Here is a 22,310-nt window from a genome sequence, read left to right on the forward strand (position 1 = left end):
TGATCCCAGTAACATTAGTTGGTTTTTTTGCTCGAGTTGTTCCTTTGGACAGTTATGGGACTTGGCAAGTGGAGTATTGAAGCTCACATTAATAGTCCACATTGAACAAGTTAGAGGTAAGATGCTAAGGTATTATGGATGGTGGTAGCGATTGTGAACCAGGTTAATAATAACAATGTGCTTTTTTAACAGGTCTTGCTGTTAGCAACAGACATTCTTACATGTTCTCTGCTGGTGACCATAAACAAGTTAAATGTTGCCAAAATAATATATATATCTGCGAAAATTTGGGAGCGTATACCCGTTCGTACCCAGTATCAATATTACAGGTAATTAATGCCCCGCTTGCAAAGACTGGTGCACAGATTATCAGATTTGTTTAGTCGTACTATAATAAATGTGAAAACAGACTGTCATTTGAATGCAGCTTTCAAACATGTCTTAATTTGTTCTACTTTTTTAAACCTTTATTTCCTTGCTCTTCAGAGGCCTTATTATGCTCATATTTTGTTTACAGAATCCCCAAGTTGTTACGGGTTCTCATGACACTACCATCAAGATGTGGGACCTTAGATATGGTAATTTATGGCTTTATTTTTCCTATCTTCTTGCTTGCCTATGTATTGATCATATGCATAACCTAACACATGATGCATTCATTTTCATTCAGGTAAAACAATGCCAACTCTTACAAACCATAAAAAAATCTATATACAATTTATTGGTAGAACATTTTAATTAAATTCTATTTTAATTCTTTAAAATATTTATCATAAAATTTAATAACTTTTACTTGCGTGGTAAATAAACATTAAAAATAAACAATATCGGTTTCAAAAAATAGTGTTAAAATGTATATATTCAAGATGATTTTAAAAACATAATCTTAAAACGTTTACATTCTAAGAGAGAACAAGATGAATGTGAAAAAAGGATAGAGGGAATATGAAGGAAGTGGATAAGGAAGGGTTGGCATGAAAACACCCTTTCTAAGAGGAATATGCACTAATTACATTTGTTTAGAAGAACAACCGGTAAAAAATTAATAATAATTTACACATCCTGTTCAACTAATTCAACTAGATTACATTGTTTATTTTTTTATACTTTTCTTGATATCTAGCCATTAAAAATATCTACCCATTAGAATAAAGGTTACCCATTAAAAATACTACCCATTAGAATTAACGTATCAAGGGGTATTTCGCCAATAAAAATTAAATGACTAATTTCCTATCCTAATTAGAATAAAGGTTTTATACTTTTCTTGATATCTACCCATTAAAAATATCATTTTCTTTCTATTTATAGGCAGCAACTGTTCACAAAGCCACACTCTCAATCAAAGCCAAGAAGTACCCTCAACATAATGATTTCTGACCCGTTGAAAGTTGCTGCCGAAGGGAATAACATAGACGATCTCTACCAAGAGATTCAGCAAGATCCACGTGTTTTGGAGTCCATAGATTCAATCCCATTTGTTGAAACTCCTTTGCATGTTGCTGCATCTCTTGGTCATTTTGAGTTTGCTACTGAGATCATGACACTGAAACCTTAACTTGCTGTGAAACTAAATCCAGAAGGCTTCACTCCCATCCACCTTGCTTTACAATGCATCCATGATAAAATGGTCCTTCGCCTTGTAGAAATGAACAAAGATCTCGTCCGAGTCAAAGGGAGTGAAGGCTTCACTCCACTGCATTTTGCAAGTCAACAAAGTAAAACTGAGCTTTTGGATAAGTTCCTCAAGGCTTGTCCAGATTCCATTGAGGATGTGACTACCAGAAGTGAGACCGCACTACATATTGCAGTGAAACATAGGCGTTATGTGACACTTAAAGTCCTATTTCGGTGGCTGATGACAAATTCCCGAAAAGATTCTCAAGGGTATATGTTATGATCAGCGAAAGTTCCTAGAGTTTGAGGTCTAGGAATCCTCTAGAAAACAAGATAAGAGAAGGAGATTTTTATTTCTGCTTGCATTTCTATTACATGTATTGTTTTTTTATAGGCACCAAATGCTAAGGGTAAGGCTAATTCCTTCTACAGGTCCTACATAGGTGCTATAGCTAGCAATAACAGAATTTGGAAATATCCTAACACAAAGATATATTCTAGCAGACAGGATATTCTACTTGGCCAATGCTACTACGCCAGCTTAGCGTCCATGGTCCAAGTTCGTTATGAAGTCCCTTAGGTACTGAGGCCTGGTGCTCTGCCTTTTGATTCTCGGGTGAGTGCTTGTCTATTCTTTGTCTGGTAGTATTTTGCTTGTGTTGTGTGTTGGTTGATTCATAACATCCCTCTGCTCATATGAAAGCACCTTTTCCTCAATGTGATAAGCTTCCTTCAGTTTGGCCTATGATTCCCATGAAGTGTCCTCAAGTAACAGACCCTGCCATTGTACCAGGACCATCAATTCTGACCCAGTGTCTGTCGTAACCCACTTTGTGTTAAGAATGACAAGGGGGGTAACTTATGGGTTCATTATCTTCTGATTGAGGGGGAAGGTCAATGGCTTGCGAGGCCAAAGTGGTGGAGTGATGGAATTGCTTGAGTAATGATAAGCAACTGGGCCAATTTTATGTGAGACTTGGAATGGACCGTAATATTGCTTGGCTAGTTTAGAGGTAGTCTATCCGGCGACAGACATTTGGTAGCGAGGTCGTAACTTAACCAGCATCCAATCCCCTTCTTGAAAGTGAACCTCGCGTCTGTTGCTACCGGCAAACTTTTTCATGGTCTCTTATGTCGTAAGCAGTTTCTTCTTTAACATAGCAAAGGTTGTATCATGATTTACAAGGAAGTCATCCACAACATCTATGTTAGAGGTTTCGGTAAGGTATTGAGAGATGCTCGGGGCTTTCTTGCCAAAGGTAACTTCGAATGGGGTAAGTCCTGTTGCGGAGTGAAAAAAGTTAAGGAACAAATTGGAACCATAAGCATTCGCTCTTAGTGAGAAGGAGAAAATAATGTCAAAGGTTGAAGGTTCCAAGTACAAGGAACTTAGAATACTGAGAATTGCAGAGAATCAAGCAAAAATAGAAGCTTTAAGGTTGTCCAAATTGGCTGCCATTTTCAAGGATAAAACTCAAAAGGCTAGGCAAAAGGATAAAAAGAAGGTAAATGATGATGATGATGAAGACTATGTACCTGAATATGAAGGGGGACTTTGATCAAATTCTTCAAGTGAAAATTAAGAGCACAACAAACATGATGAGTTTGCTACTATAAATGATCTTGAGTCACAAAAAAGAAAGGTAACTCTTGAAATTTTTTCAATATAATGCTAATATACATTATTGTTGGATCAAGTGGCCTCAGAATAATTAAGAAGGGAGAGTTGAATTAATTATTAATGTGTTTTGACTAATTAAAAAATTTGTCCTTCTTAATGTTACTAGATTCAACTAGGCTTTTACTATTAAGTTGAGAAAGTAAAGAACAAAAACAATAACTTAACCAAAAGTAAAAGCGACAATTAAAAGTACACAGCGGAAATTAAAGAGTGTAGGGAAGAAGACAAACACAAGATTTGTACTGGTTCAACAAGCTTCATGTGGATCAACTTGATCCGCATGAAGCACGTGGATCAACATTTTCTTCTTGCGGATCAACGTGTTTCGCAAGTTCAACACAACATATACACAACCTACGAATCATCTGCCCTATTTGCGGATCACCTAGAACATAACATAAACACAACCTACGAATCATCTACCCTATTTGCGGATCACCTAGGTCCTAACTTGTCTCTACTGCGGATGACCTAAATACTTAAGCAATCACCAATGGAAGCAATAACAAACAACAAAAGGCACATAGACCTTACCTCGATGAAGAACAAAAGAGCAGCACCTCGCGGGAGAATGGAAGAAGAAGCGCACTCAAAGGAGGGAGATGCAGCAGCTTGCACAGAAGAAGAACAACCACCTCGCGTTGGAGAAGCAAAGGGGCTCGTAGAAGAATGAGGAAGGAGGAAGAAAGGGCCGCCAGCGAAAGAAAGAAACGAAGAGGCTCGAGGAAGAAATGAGAAGAAGAAAGGCTGACGGAATAGGGAAAAAAACCGCGGATTAGGAAGAAGAAAGGGTCGTTGGGTGCACCACTTTTTTTTAAAAAAATAACAAGGGTATTTGTGACTTTTCACAATAAGTGCTGGGTGCACCAGCAATACTGTTGGGTGCACCTAGCAACACCCAAATAATATATATATGTTCAACGAAGAGGCAACGCATTGGTACTGTAATATTTTTAAAAAGAAGGGGCAGCATTTATTGAAAAAATACTGTAGTATATATATCCTTTTACCCTATATAAAAATATCTACTTCGTTAGTATTGTGTTGCCGATGATGTTTTTCTCTACATTGAAAAATTTAACTAATTTTTAGTGAATTTTTTATATAAAATATTTTAATTAATAAAATTTATACCGTCAGTCAATGAAAAATTATTTCAGTACGATCTTGTTAAAATATTTATAGGATCTCAAATATTTTTAAATGCTTACCTTTTGAATTTGTTATTGTTTATTAATTATTATATTATTTTTAATTAAAATATAATTAATAACTGAATATATGATTTTTAAAAAAATATGTAAATAATTAAAAAAAAGTTTATATTAACATCGATTATTTGAAAACTGATGTTGTAAGTGCTTAACGACATCGGTTTTCAAATAACCGATGTTAATAGGACGATGTTAAAGTCGTATTACATAGATATACAAGGATATATGTATTTTGACATAACCAACTTGATCTATGCCACTTTCATGGGCGAGGAATTAGCTCCCACAAGTGCCTTGTGTGGCTGTACCTACGAACCAATGTACTCTTCGATCTATAGGAAAAGGTTATGATAAATGGAACGATCATTAACAGCCTTTAAAAGGGAGAAGAAATAACATAAAGATCAGTTTCATATATAAGACCATCCTGTACCTCAGAAAGATGTGCTCTGTATTAATTCCAGTGTAGAGATTGCCATTGACATGCATGTGCTTCGCATCTCAAGGCCATCATAACCTTAAAAGCATAAGAAAATGGACCCTCACCTCTTCTAGGGAGGCATTTCCAGCCCTTTCACCAAGCCCATTAATTGTCACTTCCAATTGCCTTGCACCAGCACGCACACCTTGAAAGCATCCAAGAGCACACAAACTCAAAATTCACTCTCCCTGCCTACATGATTTAAGTAAAACACAATTTTGAACATAACTCTATAGTGTTTGTAGTAGAAAGTCCTAGATCATTCTGATAGTGGGTGGAAATAATTTTTAACTCCAGGGATATTAGCTTTAATATTAGCAATCAACTTTCCAAATTCATTTGGCATGGTTATACCAATAGGTATGTTGAGCATGGTGGCCCCGGCCTTAATAACTTCTCCAAGAATTTCATAAAGAAACTCCCTATCCAACCTGGTAAGTAGCACAAACATAAAAAAACAAAAAAACAACCAACACTCAGTGTACAAAGTGACGCCATTTTATTCATAAAACCATTTCATAGTGAAAGTGATAAATAGTAGTAGTAACATTCCAACATCTTGAGCACTAAACTTAACATCATTGTAGCCTAAACTGCGACCGAACTTGACCATATTGCATGAAATGTTGACGGATTTGTCCTTGGACATTCTCAACTTGTACTCCATGTGAATGGTATGCTGGTGGCGATGAAGGTGGAATATTGTGGATGCGCCTGTTAGGGAGAATGACTTCCATTCTTTTGAGAATTTCATTGCAATCTCTGAGTCAGCATTGAAATGAGAGAGGAGAGGGAGAGGGAGAATCTGAAAAGGAGAGTGAAAAACAAGAGATGAGAGGAAGAGTAAAAAATTAGAAACACTAACTTTTAAGATGGTTTTCGTAAAATCATCTTGGAATGACAACCATTATAAGACAGTTTTTGGAAAACCGTCGTAAAATGGTAGTTTCGAAGACGATTTTAAAAATCATTTTTGTGAACAATTCCGTATTTACAAAATTGTCACTACGTGCATTCTAAGACAGTTCATCATAATCATCTTAGAATGTGTGTAGTAAAAAATAAAGTTTTTAGTAGTGATGTGATCGTCTTACTAACAGATATATCACTTAACACTTTAGTCTTTTTTCTCAAGATTTACAATGTGTTTTGATTGCTTAGTATCTATATAGAGATTTACAAAAAGTTTTTCACAAGAAAGAATGAAAGAATAAATTGCATAAGTTGCTCGTGTTTTGTATCTTCAAAGCTTCTTCTATTTATAGCCTTCAACTTTAAGTATTTGTTGTCCCTCAACGGATGGTTCTTCACTATATTCTTCATTAAAGTCTTGAAGCTCTTGGAGCATTTAATGCACGTCTCTTCTTCATGCAAAGTCTATGCTAATAGCTAGGTTGACATGTCTTATACTTCAACAAGAAAGTCACTTCTTCCATCATAGCAGGTATGCACCAGCAAAGTGCGTCTTTTGATGAAGATCAACACTTTCAGACTATGGACTTTATTTATTATTCATAGGATTTAATAGATTCTAGGAGAATGTTTTCCGCAACAAAGAATCTCATACATAAAATATTAAATGTAGGTATTAATTAAATGCACTACTTAATGTTATGACAAGATCATCTTATATTGATGTAACATAAAAAAACTCAAACCCAGAAATACAAACCATAATCCGATAACACATCAGACACAATTTTTATCATTTGTATTTATTTGCATCCAATTAAAATAATTAGGAGTCATAATTCGTCTTTAAGACATGTTTTTTGACTTAACAATAGTTAAATAATTAAATATCATACTGAAAAATTTTGTAGCTTAGATATAATTTAATGGATTTATAAAATATAAGTTCATATGATTCAAAAGAACTTTATATATTTATAAGATTTTAAAAGACTTTATGAATTTTTTATAAAATTTAAAATTATTAGAGTGGATGAAAAAGATAACAAATAAAAGATAAGGAGTCTTTTTTTAAGTTGAAAAAAATTCTTGATTGAATTATACGAGTTTTTATCAAATAAAGGAACTTTTAAAATCTTTTCAAATTCTAATTGAAACGATCCTCCTAACATTTTATTTTTGTTTGATTTTTGACAAATTTTTACTTTTGAGAAAGATATCGTAAGTCAATAATTTTTAAATGATATAGACTTTGATGTAAACACATTGTTATTTGAATCATCAATTAACGATATATAATATAATAAAAAAATAAAAATATATGCGATACTAAAATAAAAAAATTTAAAGTTTGGGTACTAAATACATATTTTGTAGGTAGTAAAAACTTAATTATAATGTATGTAAAATATTTAACTTAATGTTGCATGCTCAAATAAATGTTAAACATGAAATCATAACATATAACAAATTAAAACTTATCAAATAATTTATAATTTGTTTTTAAGTGAAATTAAACATATTAGATAACATGTAAAATTTATAAAATATTTATAGTTGCTTAACTGGTTATTGAATGGTGATAACTTAATGTTAATGGCCACGACAGAAATGTAGTGAGTTTGACCCTTAATCACTTCTATTTTCAATTAATATTTCCTCTTTCTTTTTTGTTAACAAAAACAACCTTAACAAAAATAAAGAGAGAACAAGGGATTGTAGCCTGATCGAGCTCACGCCTACGAAACAAATAAGAAACATTTCACCACTACACAAATAAAACATTTTCAGTAACCTTAATTATTATTTACAAATACCCCCCAAACCGATAGACATAAACGAATCCTGTCCATTTCTATTTTTTATTGCTAAATCTGATGGTACACATGATTCTCTGCACATTCATGTAAGCTTTGCATGGTGCGTAAGTTCTTTAACTTTCACACCTTAGACTCCGTAATAGAAACACTAAGATTTTCAATAGCTAGCTTACTTTGGTAATGCATGTATCCAGTCTTCTATTGATCACTTTTGTGGCCTTTATGCCAACAAGTTTTGCAATACTAGTGTTGCCTTTACTTTGTCTATGCCAACAAAATGTCTCAGTGCTAACTCATGGCTAACCAGGTTTTTACTCTTTAGGAGCGTTTCTTATAGACTTATTGCCCCTTTATTATATGGGCTATTTTAGCCTAACCCACATGGCTTAAAATTGAACATGTAAGAATTAACTAAAATAAGTTTTTTTTTAAGATTATGAATTAAATTGAATGATATAAAACTATCCCAGACTAAAAATCAGATTTCATAAAAATATATGAACTAAAAATGGAATGATATATAACTACAAGAAACTAAAAACAAGATTTTATGAAATATAAGGATTGAAAACACATTTTTCCTTGGTATTACTGACATTATGTCAGAAAAATATCTGATTTTGTTGCTGTACATAAAAAGAGCATATCACCGTCAATTTAACATAAATGACAAAGTTAAAGTTTTTTTTTTTTTTTGAAAAAAAAGAACCGAATCAAACATTTATAATTGAATTTCATAAATAAATACAGGGAGCAAAATACAATTTAACGTTTAACCTTTATTTTAATTAAAGTGATATAACAAAAATTCTTAAGAACAAACTGGATTGACCAAGGAGCCAATTCAAGAAATCAGAGCTTCTGAGAGTCAATAAATATGGAGCATAACCGTATGATAATCTAATATATATTTTCACTTTCCTTTTCTTCTAATATAGAATTTTATCTACAGAACATTTTTGGAAAAGATCATTTTCACTATTTTTTCTCACTGCTTCCTCTGTGATCTAATGCAAAATTTTATCACAAGTAGTAATCATGGAATTTGTTTACAGTTTTCTATAGCCTTATCTGGCAACAGAAAGCTAACCATGCATGAACAATGATTCTGTAAACTAATGTAGAAAACTATTCCCAACTAAAGACCAACTTAAGTCATCTCCAGAATTTTGACATTTCCTGTGGAATTTGCAGCAACTAAGGTGGACGACTGACCGCGCCAACAAACAGAAGTGATGAACTGTGCAGAATCATCCTCTTCATTACCAGAAAGAGGGTCACTACTGTAAAATTTGAAAGATAATGCTGGCATGGGAAAAGCCTTGTGGTATATGAACACCTAGTTAACATAGAATAAGACCTTAATTAATACAATGCAATTCAAGAAAAAATGCCTGAAGTTTGGCTATTTTAGATCAAAACCACAGTATAAATAGAAGTATAAGGTTAGTGGTTCAAACCATATAAGATCAGTATTACTCATAGTCCTAATTAGTGGAATTAGTGAAATATATTGTCTTTTCTCTTCTCATGCAAACAATTCCTATATTTCAACAACTTGATCTATAATAGAATCTATCAAAAAGGTATGCAAAAGCAATATCTTCTAGTGTAACATTTTGAAAAATCAAATAAAAGAAACTCAGTAACAATTATATATCAACGATAATTAATAAATCAATGAGAAAGGAAAAATGAAATTAGCCTCGTTTGTCTCTGAACCAGTAGCAATGTAACCATCAGATACAGACAACCCCACGAAGTTCTGCAACAAAGGGAAGGTGCATCATCATATTGCCGCAGAAATTTAAATTCCATACATAAAAATTTGCAGTAGTTAATTAGAAATGGCCCAAATTATGCATATAATGCTTGTACTTTCACTACATAGTCACCTACTTGCAGGGAAGAACTAAGGAAATGACATGCAAAATTATTAAAGTAGATCATGATCTAAAAGCTCTAACTTCCGGTATCTGTATGTTTCAGGAAGATGGAAGCTAAATCATCATGTTTTTCCTGTAATTGTCAAAACAGGTTCTAAGGAACTTCTTAGGTATACTGTCATTATTCATGTTACAAGATTTTTTTTTACTTCATTACTGAAGAAAGAAACTTTTCATATAAAAACAAAAAACCATACCACTTGAGGAACTCAAACAACCACCAAGGCTTTTTCTCACCGAGTAAGTCCAATTCAGGGATTAAAATAAACCATAATGTCTTACTAAGAAGTCTCACATGGCTAACAATTTCGCCAGAATACTGCTTATAACATAACACTTGGGTACTGTTCCCCCTTGACCTGGCCTTATCAGTTCTGTTATTAGGCCTAGTGCATTTCTAATATGGTAGAGTCAAGCTTATCTAGTTTTAATGTTAGGCCTATCGAAAATTGTCTGGACCTGCAAACTTGACATTCTTGATATTGTCTTAGGCACGAGGGGTGTGTTAAGAATAAAGATCTCCCACATTGCCTGGGAATTCAGACAAAATACTCCTTATCATGGGTTTAAATAACATCCACAACCACAATTGTGGCTACAATACCAATGTATTCTGACTCATCACAATGCAACCGCAACCGTAATTGCGACCGCATCAGCTGCATTTTCCCGTAATATAAAGGTTTTTTAACTCACTTAAACGTAACCACGATCACAACCACAATTTAAAACAATGTTTCTTATAAAACATGGACAAGCCTCTTCCCAATGGTAGTTTTTGAGATTGAGTTAGGTACATTCCACATATTGTCTTACTTCTACTTTAGAATAAAAGTCATGTGCTTCCAAGTTTTGTCTACACATCTCTAACTTTCCACCAATAGGGTTATATTATCACCAAAATGCATGCATCATGGCACCGATACTAGTAAATGCTGCCTTTCAAAAAACAAAAATAACACTTGTATATGATAAATAATCCCATCCAAGACCAAAGTACGAAGATAGGTGCGTGCTCATACTTAACTCTTGATGCTATCCTATAATTATAGTCAAATATGTTGTGAACCCCCCTGTGCCTCCACACACCTTGGATTCTCAGTAGTTGTAACCGGCCTACTCATAGATATCCTTCATTGCTTGAATATAGGGAATTCCATAATACCTCTCTTAGCACCCAATAGTATGTCTTTAACAAATCAATGAAGAACGTGTGTTATGTAAGCCTTTTTTATTCTTATCATATCGCTCCATCTGTCATTGTCAATAGCTAGTAAATTACTTCCATAGCCAACCTTTTAATGTGAAAAACCAAATTGACTTGTAATGTGAATTTCTTGTCTTAATCTCTATTCAATAATCCTCTCTCATAGCTTCATAGTGTAACCAATGAGCTTAATCCCCCCAGTAATTTGTAGAATTTTGTACATCTCATTTGTTCTTTCAATTAGACATTAAAGTATTTTTCCAGTCATCAGGTTTTTTTTAGACAACATAATCTCATCAAACAACTGTGAGTTAATTAATTCCTTTCTCTCAAAAGGCAACAACTAGAGGAGAGTAGGTGAAGAAGACTAGATGACCTGCTGACTTCACATTGGATTATTCAAAATTCTAACAAGGTAAAACTGAGATGACCAAACCAAGCCCAAGTAGTTCGTTTGAAACCACTGAAAGAGTGGCGTAGTGGGCAAATAAGGGCAGAGTAACTACAAATACTGAAATCGGAATGTTGGTCCATCTAAACTTCTTATAATTCATCATGCAAGAAAGTGTTTTTAATGTCTAGTTGGTGGAGAGGCCAATGGTGAATGAGGAACATGGCAAGAAATAGACTGACTAAAGTGATTTTCACCACTGGAGAAAATGAATCCCCATAATTGAAGCTAAAAATTTGCATATAGCCCTTAGAAACCAAATGAGCCTTCATTCAATCAATCAATGTTGTCATCTGGTCCCATCTTTACTGTATAGACCTACTGACAACCAACAATAGTCTTGCTAGGAGGCAAGGGAACAAGATCTCAAGTGCCATTAGAATGCAAAGCAAACATTTTGTCCATCATAGTTTGTCATCCACTGGTATCAGCCATGGCTTCTCCTATAGATTTGTAAATAGTCACAAAATCCAAAGAGGAAATGAAAGAGAAATAGGAGGAGATAAAGCTTTATAATTCAAAGTACAAGCATAGAAAAGATTGGATTTGCAGGAGGGCTAAATACCTTTGTTTAGAGCAATAAGAAGCTCAAGTGAAAGTGTAATATTTAGAAGCTCAGTTGAGGAAAGAAAAGTCTATAGGATTAGAGGAAGGAGTTACAAGTTGAGGCAATTGGTCAAATGAGAATTGATAATGACTCAAGTTGGTGGAACCGGAGGAATATAAGAGGCAATTGAGGTTTGAAGGTTTACGAACATGGTGGAACAATGCTCATCATCCTTAATGCTTCTTTTACCTAAAGCTCTCAAATTCTATGACAAAAGCTATATGGCAATATCATCAACACATACTATAAGTGTAGAAGAATAGAAACGATAACCTTTATGAAGACATAAGTAGCCAAGAAAAATGCATTTGAGAGATTTAGCAAAATATTTGTCTATACTTACGTGATATCACTGACAAAATATGTACAACTGAAGATTAGAGATGAACAAAGTATAGTTCTTTGTGAGGAAACAATAAAGAATGAGGACTTTGTTCTAAAGCATGGAGGAAGGCATGTGATTAGTCAATTAACACTCTAAGAAAAGCATTACTCCATAATCAAAGAATAACATTGCAATGAAGTAGTAGGGTATGAGTTATTTCAACCAAGTGTTAATTTTTTTCACAACAACACCATTTTGCCAAGGCATGTGGACACAAGAGGTTTGATTAACAATTCTACGAGATAAAGAAATTAAAATAATGCAAAATAAATATTTACGACAATAAAGGATACCTTCAACTTAAAGAATCCCAACAAGCTTCTTCCTTAGCCATTGTAGTTTACTATGGAATTCTATAGTTTGTCTCACTTTACACCTATTGGATTTTGGAGTACTATTGATAACTGCTAATAAATGAGTATATTTTGGAGTTAAATTACATAGGAATTTATAATTTTTCTCATAATTGTTCCTTTTTTAGCAAATAATTGTTAAATTAATACCATTTAAGTTTTTGTGCAGAAAATATTAATAGTGATGAATTTATGATGCTTAGTGAATAAAATAAAGCTAATTAAGGAAAACAAAGCTATTTAAGGAAAATAGAACTAATTAAAGAAAGAAGACTAATTGAGAAAAATAGGGCTAATTAAGGAAAAGAGATTAATTGAGAAAAGAATGACTAATTAAAAAAAGAAGAATAATTAAGGAAAGTAAAGGCGAGTTTAGTGCAAGAAGCCTATAAAAGAAGAAGAGTGAAGAAAAAAAGGACATACAAAAATTACAAAAGAACACAATTCCTTATAGAAGGAAAATGCTAGAAGAAGGAGAAGCAAGCATTGGGAGTAATTCCTTCCCTCTATTCCCAATCTGCACCTATAAAAGAAGCAGAGAGAAGAAGAAAAAGACACACAAAAATTCAAAGAGAATACAATTCCTTATAGAAGGCAAAGGCTAGAAGAAGGAGAAGCAAGCATTGAGAGTCATTCCTTCCCTCCATTTCCTTTCTTATCTTTTCCCCCTTTACTAAATATTCCCTTCTTGCAATTGGAAAACTTCCATGACAATGAGAGACTAAATTCCCTTTGTTAGGAACTTGACAACCAACTACTCTTGATGTACTTTGTCTTCCTATCTATTTATAAATATTACATTTGCATTATATTTTCTTGTGCTTAACATTAATGCTTGTGGCTTGATTACCCATTTGCATGGTAAGTTTTAGGTGTAACGTTGGAAAACATTATTTTCTAATAGAACTAGGAAAGAATATCTAAATAAAGTCATCGCTAGGGACATGTTGATATTTGTTTAGCTAGTTATACATCTCTATTCTTAATTCATTTTACTATTTTAGCTCTGCAAAGAGATTTGGGAGAGAAAATAGTTAAATTAGGCTTTTCCATGCAAGGGACCAAAGTTAGAGTATACTAGTAGCTGCAGGTGTAAACTAGATTAATTATAAATAGAGAAAAATCATTAACATTACATCAAAGAGTAGCTCTGGTAGGCTAAGTTTTCAATATTCTCATCTTCTGAATTTTCTTCTACAATAATATTGGATTTTTCTTGCAAGGACCAAAGTTAGAGTATACTAGTAGATGCAGGTGTAAATTGAATTAATTATAAATAGAGAAAAATCATTAACATTACATCAAAGAGTAGCTCTGATAGGCTAAGTTTCTAATATTCTCATCTTCTGAATTTTCTTCTACAATAGTATTGGATTTTCTCATTATTTCTATCTTTAATTAATTAATTTAAATTTTTGTTTAATTTATCCTCTTGTTTGATTTAATTTTCAGCAATTTAATTTACTATTTTCTACTACCTTTTTCATATCTTTTTCTTAATTAAATATTCATCTACCTAAATAAAAATAAAGTCCCTGTGGATACGATACTCTCGTTATCACTCTCGCGCACTCTATGACGGCATGGTGACCCGTCGTCTCTGACTCCCATGCTCTCGTTCTCACTCTCACTCACAGCTCTATTCACTCTCGTTCTCGTTCTTGTTCTCGGTCACAAAAGGTTAGTCTTCTATAAATGCTTGTTTTTGTGTTTGGTTTTGATGGTGATGGTAGATGATAAGCTAGGGCTAGTTCCTTATATTATTTGAATGTATAGTACATTACTAACACGAAAATTCTTGTTAATTTGCATATTGTTTTTGAATTAGGAGACTCTATCACTCTTGTTAATGTGTGTATCTTACTATCTTACGAGCTTGATTTTGACTGTATTTGTGTGCAAATTAAGTGAGTTAGACTTGGTTATGTGAATGATATACCTTACCTCTAGTCATGTTAAAATAGAACCTAAGTGTAGATTATCTAAGTCCTAAGTTCTACATATTAATACTCCATGCAAGTTATGCAAGATAGGTGTTAATGTATGTTGTTGAAAACATGTTACACTTTTGCCTTGTGATACAAGCTGCATTGTGATTGACACAGATCTTGGTTTTTAATGCCCTTCGGATATATAAATATTGAAACTTATGCAAGATAGGTTTTATTTTCTGGCTCTATTATGCTTTAATGACTACAAATACTGATTGTTTGAAACTTTGAATATACTATTTCATATGGGATTTGTGCTGGTGAGAGAATTCTATGTTTTGTTTGTTTTCCAGAAATGATAAAGCAGTCAAATTTGAATTTAATCTTAAATTATATGTTTTGTTTGCTTTCTTATAATGCGACTTTGTGCTGGCCGGTGTGAGAATTTTGCCACAACCTTAGGCCACCAGTTGTTTTTTTCAAAATAGGAATATAATTCTTGGTTTTCAAAAATGGGTATGTGCACTGTGTCTTTCAACTCCGTGGCATGTACTAGATCAATCTCATATGTCTTGGTTTACTACTAGTAGGTAGGCATGCATATTTATTTTTAATAGTAACTTTTATATTGTAAATGGAGTTTAGAAATAATGAATAAAGATCAAAAGAATTGGAATGAAATGGCTAAGACAATGATGAAGATTAGCAAAAATTAGAGGAAATGTTCGACACAGTTCATATTAAGGGTCGGGTTAAGAATTTCAAGACTATTCTCAAATAAACATGACATGATATAACACATCAGTATTGCTTATATTAGTGTTCTTTAAATGTAGCCTTATGGTGAAGTGAGTAGGTCCTTTGATGTAAGATGGAAGGATGAACTAAAGCATACTCTGCATATACTAGACAGTAATGACAACATTCACTCTATTACATACAACCAAGATATGGTGAATCCAACTATACTAACTGGATGGATAGAACTCAGAGATTTCTATGGACTCACAAGAAATCATCAAGTGACCATGATCCATTTTGGACAGAGTTTTCTTCCCGACCATCTTCAAAGGTAGATCTGAACCAAAAGCTTATCCTAAATGACACTTCTTGTACCACAAAATTCCTAATTTAGTCACTTTTAAAGTCCTATTGAATGAGTACAAAGTGACTTGCAATAGTTTGATGAGTAACTAAACACTCCTCTGTCTATCAAATTTTAAAATCATATACATATCTAAAATGAACTTAATGTTAATTATAGGATGTGCTGAGTACCATGTACTCATTTATAAAAGCTGCAAGATTCATCCATCTGAATTTGGAAGGGAGTACGGAATGTATGATTGTTTATAATCATTTGAGGAAGTCTGCAAAAATTGGCTATGGAGGAAGGACTTTTGCACAATCTCAAAATTTGTAAGATGAATTTGAGTTTCCAGATGCAACATCTAACTTTGTCTTATTTTAGATTTGTTTGTAATTTAAGTACATTTTATTATACTAATATCTGTAAATTTTTGTTTATAACTCTTGGTGGTATATTTTGTGGGAAATGATGCTCAAAACATCCTGAAAACATTTGTGGGAAATTTTTGTTTATCACTCTTGGTGGTATATTGGTAATATATTTTGTGTAAATTCTTGTTTACAACTTTGTGATATATATTGTTTATAAATTTTGTTTATTTTTAGAGTTTTTACAACTTTGAATGATAAGTTGTGTTATGTATAATTATAGTAGGTAATTAAAAAAAGAGATAGGATACTAAAAAAAATCCAAAAAACATTGTTGTGCAAAAACAACATTGACTTTTCTAAAACCGATGCTCGCGAGAAAAAACATCAATTTTTATAAAAATCGATGTTGTTTTATGGTAACCGATGTACTTTTAACGTCGATAGTTTTAACTTCGATTAATAACTGATGTAGAAAGTCCTTAATAACCGGCGTTAAAAGTTATTTTCTAGTAGTGATTCCTTAAAATATATTTTTTTCAAAGCTTCTTCATTTTCCAGAGAAGAGACAAATAATAGTTGTCAACAAATATACCTTAACATTCATAAGACCAGTGAATGATTGAATTGGTGAGTCTATAACTCGAGAAGCACACATGGACATATCCCAAAGCTTCAATGTGTTATCTATGGATGCAGAGACTAGGCTCATGGTGTCTACAAACTTGATGTAGCTCACAGTCTTATCATGTCCAACCATTATACAAGAGGCCCTTTCAGATTGCGAAGATCATAGTAATATATCTGATGATCTGCTGAACGAAATGCAAGGAAATGAGCAAAATCAAGGGGAAACCGAACACAACACACATTTGACTTTGTTTTGATGGTACCAACACTAACTCCCTGCAATAAAAGCACATGTGAGGGAAACAATCCATCATGCATCTAGATTAAACACATAAAACATGCAAAAGAATGTTTGGTCTGATTGCCTAATTGATATTTCGTAGCTTGACAGAACCATCATCACTTACTAACAATGTTGGGTTTGATGATGAGAAATCCCCTTCGCTCATGCTCCCTCATTTCAGACTACACTCGACTTCTTGTCACACCCCATAACTGAAACATGATAAGTGGTAATGTACAATTAATGGTATGGAAATCATAGACAAACTATGTGTTGACGAGAAATTATTACATAGTTCCGAAGTCAGAACCATCACATAACTATGGTCTTAGCTAATCTCTACGAGACAACAGCCGAATTTTTTAATTTACAAAAAAGAATTAATAAAGCTCGACTATGCATCATGTGGAAATTGATAGGGATCACAATGGTCCAAAATCATTTTATAATTTCTCATGTGATGGCCTACCTCTACAACACCTTCAAAGTTACTTGAAGCAATTTGACTCTTGAAGTAAGTATTCCAACATGTACTACTCAATGTTGATTGGCTAACCATCTCCACTACTGGATAGTGGATATCACGATCCTCATATATGGTTGTGTTACATTCAAAAACTTTAATCTTCTTATTTACTCCTGCAGTAGCAAAAAATTCTGCATCGCGATCAAAGCTGAGTAAGCATACCAAGTTGGAAGACTGCAAAAGATCCCCTTGTTTAAGATCAACCTTAACCTTAAACTTATTGAAAGATAGGTACTTGCACAAACCATCAAGGAAAGGATTTGTCCAAGGACTTTTGTCCTCCCTGAACTTCTTCTCCTTTAATGCTACTATTTTGGCACAACTCCTTTCAGCCGCAACAACAGACCCTCTTTCATTAGTAGTATCAATAGATGAATCTTGAACCACAAGTTTCCCTGAGGAATAGGAAGATTTGCATCGTGTCAAAAAGTATGCTGACACTAGTTTCTTTAAATTATTCAAAAACCGTGGAGTTTTTGAAAGAATACTCATGTCATTTTTCTTATCATCACCCATGTTACTATCACGTTCACATCCTTCAGTGTCATCAACACAGGGAATTGTTCTAACCCGTTTTCTGGTCCCTAGACAAGCAGAATCCTCATTCTCAATAACAGTAATGGATGGGAAACTTGATGTTGAACAATCATCACTCCCTAGTTCAGTGCTAGTCATTTCTTTAAATACAGTTTTCTGCTTAGTCGCTTCTTCAATATCTGAACACAAAAATGAGATAGTTTGTTGTAACTTCTCAGAAGCTTCCCTTTTTTTCTGTTGAATTATCGAAAGGAATTCTAGCAACAACTCCAGGTCATCTATCCTTTTTCCAATTTTTACCGCTGCTTCACACTTTTCTATATCATCTCTTGGTGCATTAATAAAATCACTCTGCAACAACTCCTTACAACACAATAAAATAATGATGATGATGATGATATAGAATCAATCACAGAAATTTAGATGAAGATTGTTGAGACATCACTCAGTTGGCATTACTAAGGATGAAAACTATCATTTGATTGAAATTACTTGTACTACATGCTATTCAATTGATTGCATGTCATCAATTATGCAAAATCAATTTCTCTTTTCTGTTTTTGTTTCCCACTCAATCTCTACATTCTTTTCTCCATGTGTGTTTGATTGCACTACTTTTATCCATGATTAAACATCTAAAAGACAAACTCAAGGTTGAGTCCATCAAGGAGAAATGCAGATCACAAACCCTAAACAATAAATAATCTCAAGACCTAAATGCAGTGTTGGCCCTTATGAAAAACCATCTTGAGGATCTTAATTTATTAAAAATTATTAGCCAATTAGCCAAATCTCAAACTTCCAATCAACAATTAAGCAAATGGATCACAGAAACAAAAAAGAAAACAATGCATACAAGTGGAAGGTAATTGGAACATGTGATGAAGAGAATTTACCCTATTGTTGGACGACTATTAGGCTCAGGATGTAATAACCATAAACAAAATGAAGCTTCTTTAGGCCACTTTAAAAGTAAGTGTGGAGGAAGAACTCTATGTGTTAGGCTACGAAAATAAGAACAAAGGATCTGCGAAAACTTTATAGTTCCATTGGAATTGTTGGGGAGATACGAGGGGTACACTTGTGGACCAGAAGCCACCACATAAGGAAATCTAACACCACACTCTAACCCAAAACCTTAAGGCTCAGATTTATGGGTCTTCTCCTTACTTATGTGGTGCTCAACCTTTCTACTTCTACCTGATGTGGGACTTCACTTCACACTTGTACTCCAACAGGAATGAAAAAGAAGAAAAATCAGATCAAAAGGACCCAAATAAAAGTTGTTGAATGAGCAGGTTCCAGAAACACCAAACCTGATAACATGCAACTGGAGTCTGTCAAAGAAGCTGTTGAAGTCTTGACAGGCACAAAATCTTCACTTCCTAAACATCTCTGCTGATGCATATCATGGATAAAGGTAGGTGTATGTTGGAGTTTTGATCTCAACAACTTCTTCTAAAGTATCTGATCCAGAATGTGAACAAGTCGTTGACTCGATAAGCCAGACATGGTTGAAAGATCGCATGACAAAGTAGGAGGGCCTCACATTGTGAACAATTCCTTGAGAATGAGCCGCATGAATAATTTCTATTATTTCCCTGAATATGTGCAAGCATTCAAAGATATTCACTGATCGTTCAGGTTTATCCAACCATAGCCTCAAGCTAATATCACCCATTCTATAGCACAAATAAAAGGGTCTCAAGTTCAACCCCTACTTTGTCCTCACATACACCAAAAAAACCACCAAGGTTTTTATTCTCATCACCTTGAGCAAACACAACCCTGTCTCTTTGGTTTTTTGAAGCTAGAATCTTGTGATGCCTTTTTGAGTACCTATCAAAGCCTCCAAAACAATTTAAGGCTCTAGAGATGAAAATCTTCTGCCAAGGAAACCCAGAAGATCAACCATTCATTTTCATCCATTAAGAGTTACAGGAATGTCAATGTATATAGTGTACGATAATTATCCAACATGTATCACACTCGTGCCCCTACTCCACCATTATAACTCAAAAAATCTCATTCCAGTGGTCCCAGAAATGCCACAAAGATATACTGAATAGGCCAAATTCAAGAATCAAGACCAATTTCTCAGTTTGTTGCCAAAGAACGAATTGTGAAAATTTCCTGCAAAGTTACCAACGTGAATTCATGAACTTTATCAACATGCAATTCATCCAGGTAAACAAAAAACAACTCAACAGAAGTCAAAAAAGAAACTTTTGTAAGGGGCAACATTGGAAAATATTAGGAAAACCCAACCAAAACAAATAATACATTTTATTTTTTATTTTTTTCGATATAGATTTTTGTCAATTATGGCGCTGATAGCTCCAAAATATGGAAAAACAATATTGGCCCTCAAAAAAGATCAAAATTTTCTCATTTGGTTCCAAATGTTCACCAGATATATGGAGAGAGAAAGAGGGAGAGAGGTATTGTGACCATAGAAGTATGTTCTGTTTCTACTAGACCAAGCTATACCAAACTCTCTAGTTTCTAGTTGTACTTGCATAACACTGAAGCCTACCCACATGGCTTTATATAAAAGCAACACATTTCAAAAGATATTTTCTATACATAAAAAAAGAAAATTAAGTATGAAACGACAAAAAATCAGAAAAAAAGACATTGCCCGAGTAAAAATAAATAAATAAAACGTATTACTATATTTTCTCACTGTGTAATATAGTTTTAGTTTAATTAGTGGTGTGAAATAGAATTATTAAAAATATAATTGTGTTAACATTACTAAGAAAATATTTTATTGTTAATAATTTTATCTACTCAACAATCAAGATCCTATAATAGAACGGGTAAAAAGAAAAGAATATTGTATCTTAACAAATGAAAAAAAAAGGAAAATAGTTTTTTCACGCATTTTCTGACCTTTTTCACATTGAGTCTCTTTCAACATCCTATAATTTTATTTGGATATTTTTAAAATTATCTTATATATCTGTTAAAATCAGCTTTTAAAAAAGTCAAATGGGAGGGCTTTATCAATTAATTAATAAGTAGATTAATTTTAACTTCTATAAAAGTTTAACTCATTTTAATTTTTTTTATTTTTTCCTCTCATAATTTTTTGTTAGAATAATTATCCCAACAGTTTTTTGGTTTGCTTTCCCATTTCTCACCCACTCTAGCCACGAGCATGAGCTCTTCATGTTATTGGTTATGTCCGCTTTAAACTACATGTCCTTAACTCTCAACAAGGTTCAGGAATATAAACAATTAACACACTTGGTGTAAAGAATTTTAAAAAGAGTACTAAACGCCCATGGTAATTAATTTAATAACGCAAAAGTATTGTGGTATTCCAACTTGCATTATTAAGATCGTGTGTTATTTGAATAATCTTCATCTTCGTTATCTTTAATCCTTCGACATGTTGTAATATTGATAATGTCACATACAGTTGTTCATGCAAGGAAGATAAATTCTAACATTTTTTAGAAACTATAAATGACTTTCATTAAAGTAATATAAAATTAAAAAAATGTTTGTGTATTCGTAGGTTTAATTTCTATTAAATATTATTTGATATCCAAAAAAATATATTTTTTAAATTTAACATAAAAATAAATACAAATTTGACTATATTTGTATAACTTTTTTTGTACTCTGAAATTTCTTTAATATCAGCATTTGATATATCCATCATACTTGATAAAAAAATATATTTAATTAGTTATTTTAATGTCTTATTTTATGTCTTAAAATAAATTTATTTAGTCAGATTTATTTACTCACCATTTAAAATTATTCATTTTACACAATTTTTCTTCGCACACCGGTACCTCCAACCATTTCCGCCCGTCACTCCTCCCCTTATTTGCTTATGTTAGAAGATATCATAATATATTCTGATTTTATATAGTTGTTATATCTATTAGATTTATCTTTAGCCATATCTTTAGCTTGTAATCTTGTATATAAGTGAATGGTGCTTAATGAATTATTCAAGGAAACAATTTCTTTCATGGTATCAGATTGCTTAGGGAAAGATTTTTGAACCTTCCCCAGCCTTCCGCACATAGACCCTAGTGTCGTTCAACCCCTTTCTTCTTCTTCTCCGCTTCTTCTCCATCACCATGTCTGACTCAAAATCTACCTTTCACCCTGCTCTTGCTGTATCCAACATCAAGAATCATGTCCCAATCATTCTTGAGATGGAAAATTTCCAATATGCGACATGGACTGAACTTTTCAAAATTCACGCACGATCCCATAGGGTAATTGATTATATAATTCCTCTGCAG

At 33.2% G+C, this 22,310-nt stretch overlaps 1 protein-coding gene and 2 pseudogenes across 1 annotated transcript; 1 reads left to right on the forward strand and 2 right to left on the reverse strand.

Moving 5' to 3' along the window:
- Nucleotides 1-1,318: 1,318 nt before the first annotated feature.
- Nucleotides 1,319-2,215, forward strand: LOC114416862 (annotated as a pseudogene).
- A 2,489-nt stretch (nt 2,216-4,704) lies between these two features.
- On the reverse strand, nt 4,705-16,823 carry LOC114416172 (annotated as a pseudogene).
- On the reverse strand, nt 16,823-22,280 carry LOC114416173 (protein SPA1-RELATED 3-like). The gene is made up of 3 exons (XM_028381042.1): nt 22,163-22,280; nt 17,446-18,218; nt 16,823-16,969 (listed from the first exon to the last, which is right to left on the reverse strand). Exons 1-3 carry the CDS (start codon nt 22,278-22,280, stop codon nt 16,823-16,825), a joined length of 1,038 nt encoding a protein of 345 aa, XP_028236843.1.
- Between the last annotated feature and the right edge of the window lie 30 nt (nt 22,281-22,310).

This window comes from Glycine soja, chromosome 6, assembly GCF_004193775.1.
Source record: "Glycine soja cultivar W05 chromosome 6, ASM419377v2, whole genome shotgun sequence".
Lineage (NCBI taxonomy): Eukaryota > Viridiplantae > Streptophyta > Magnoliopsida > Fabales > Fabaceae > Glycine > Glycine soja.

What these genes read in the sequence shown, in the direction of transcription:
- LOC114416173 (XM_028381042.1), bottom strand. Translation starts at nt 22,280, where the DNA reads ATGGGATCGTGCGTGAATTTTGAAAAGTTCAGTCCATGTCGCATATTG. An exon ending in CAGCAAGAGCAGGGTGAAAG is followed by an intron (nt 18,219 to 22,162) that starts GTAGATTTTGAG and finishes TTTTGTGTTCAG; the next exon opens with ATATTGAAGAAGCGACTAAG. An exon ending in ACTTTGAAGGTGTTGTAGAG is followed by an intron (nt 16,970 to 17,445) that starts GTAGGCCATCAC and finishes CTTTTATTGCAG; the next exon opens with GGAGTTAGTGTTGGTACCAT.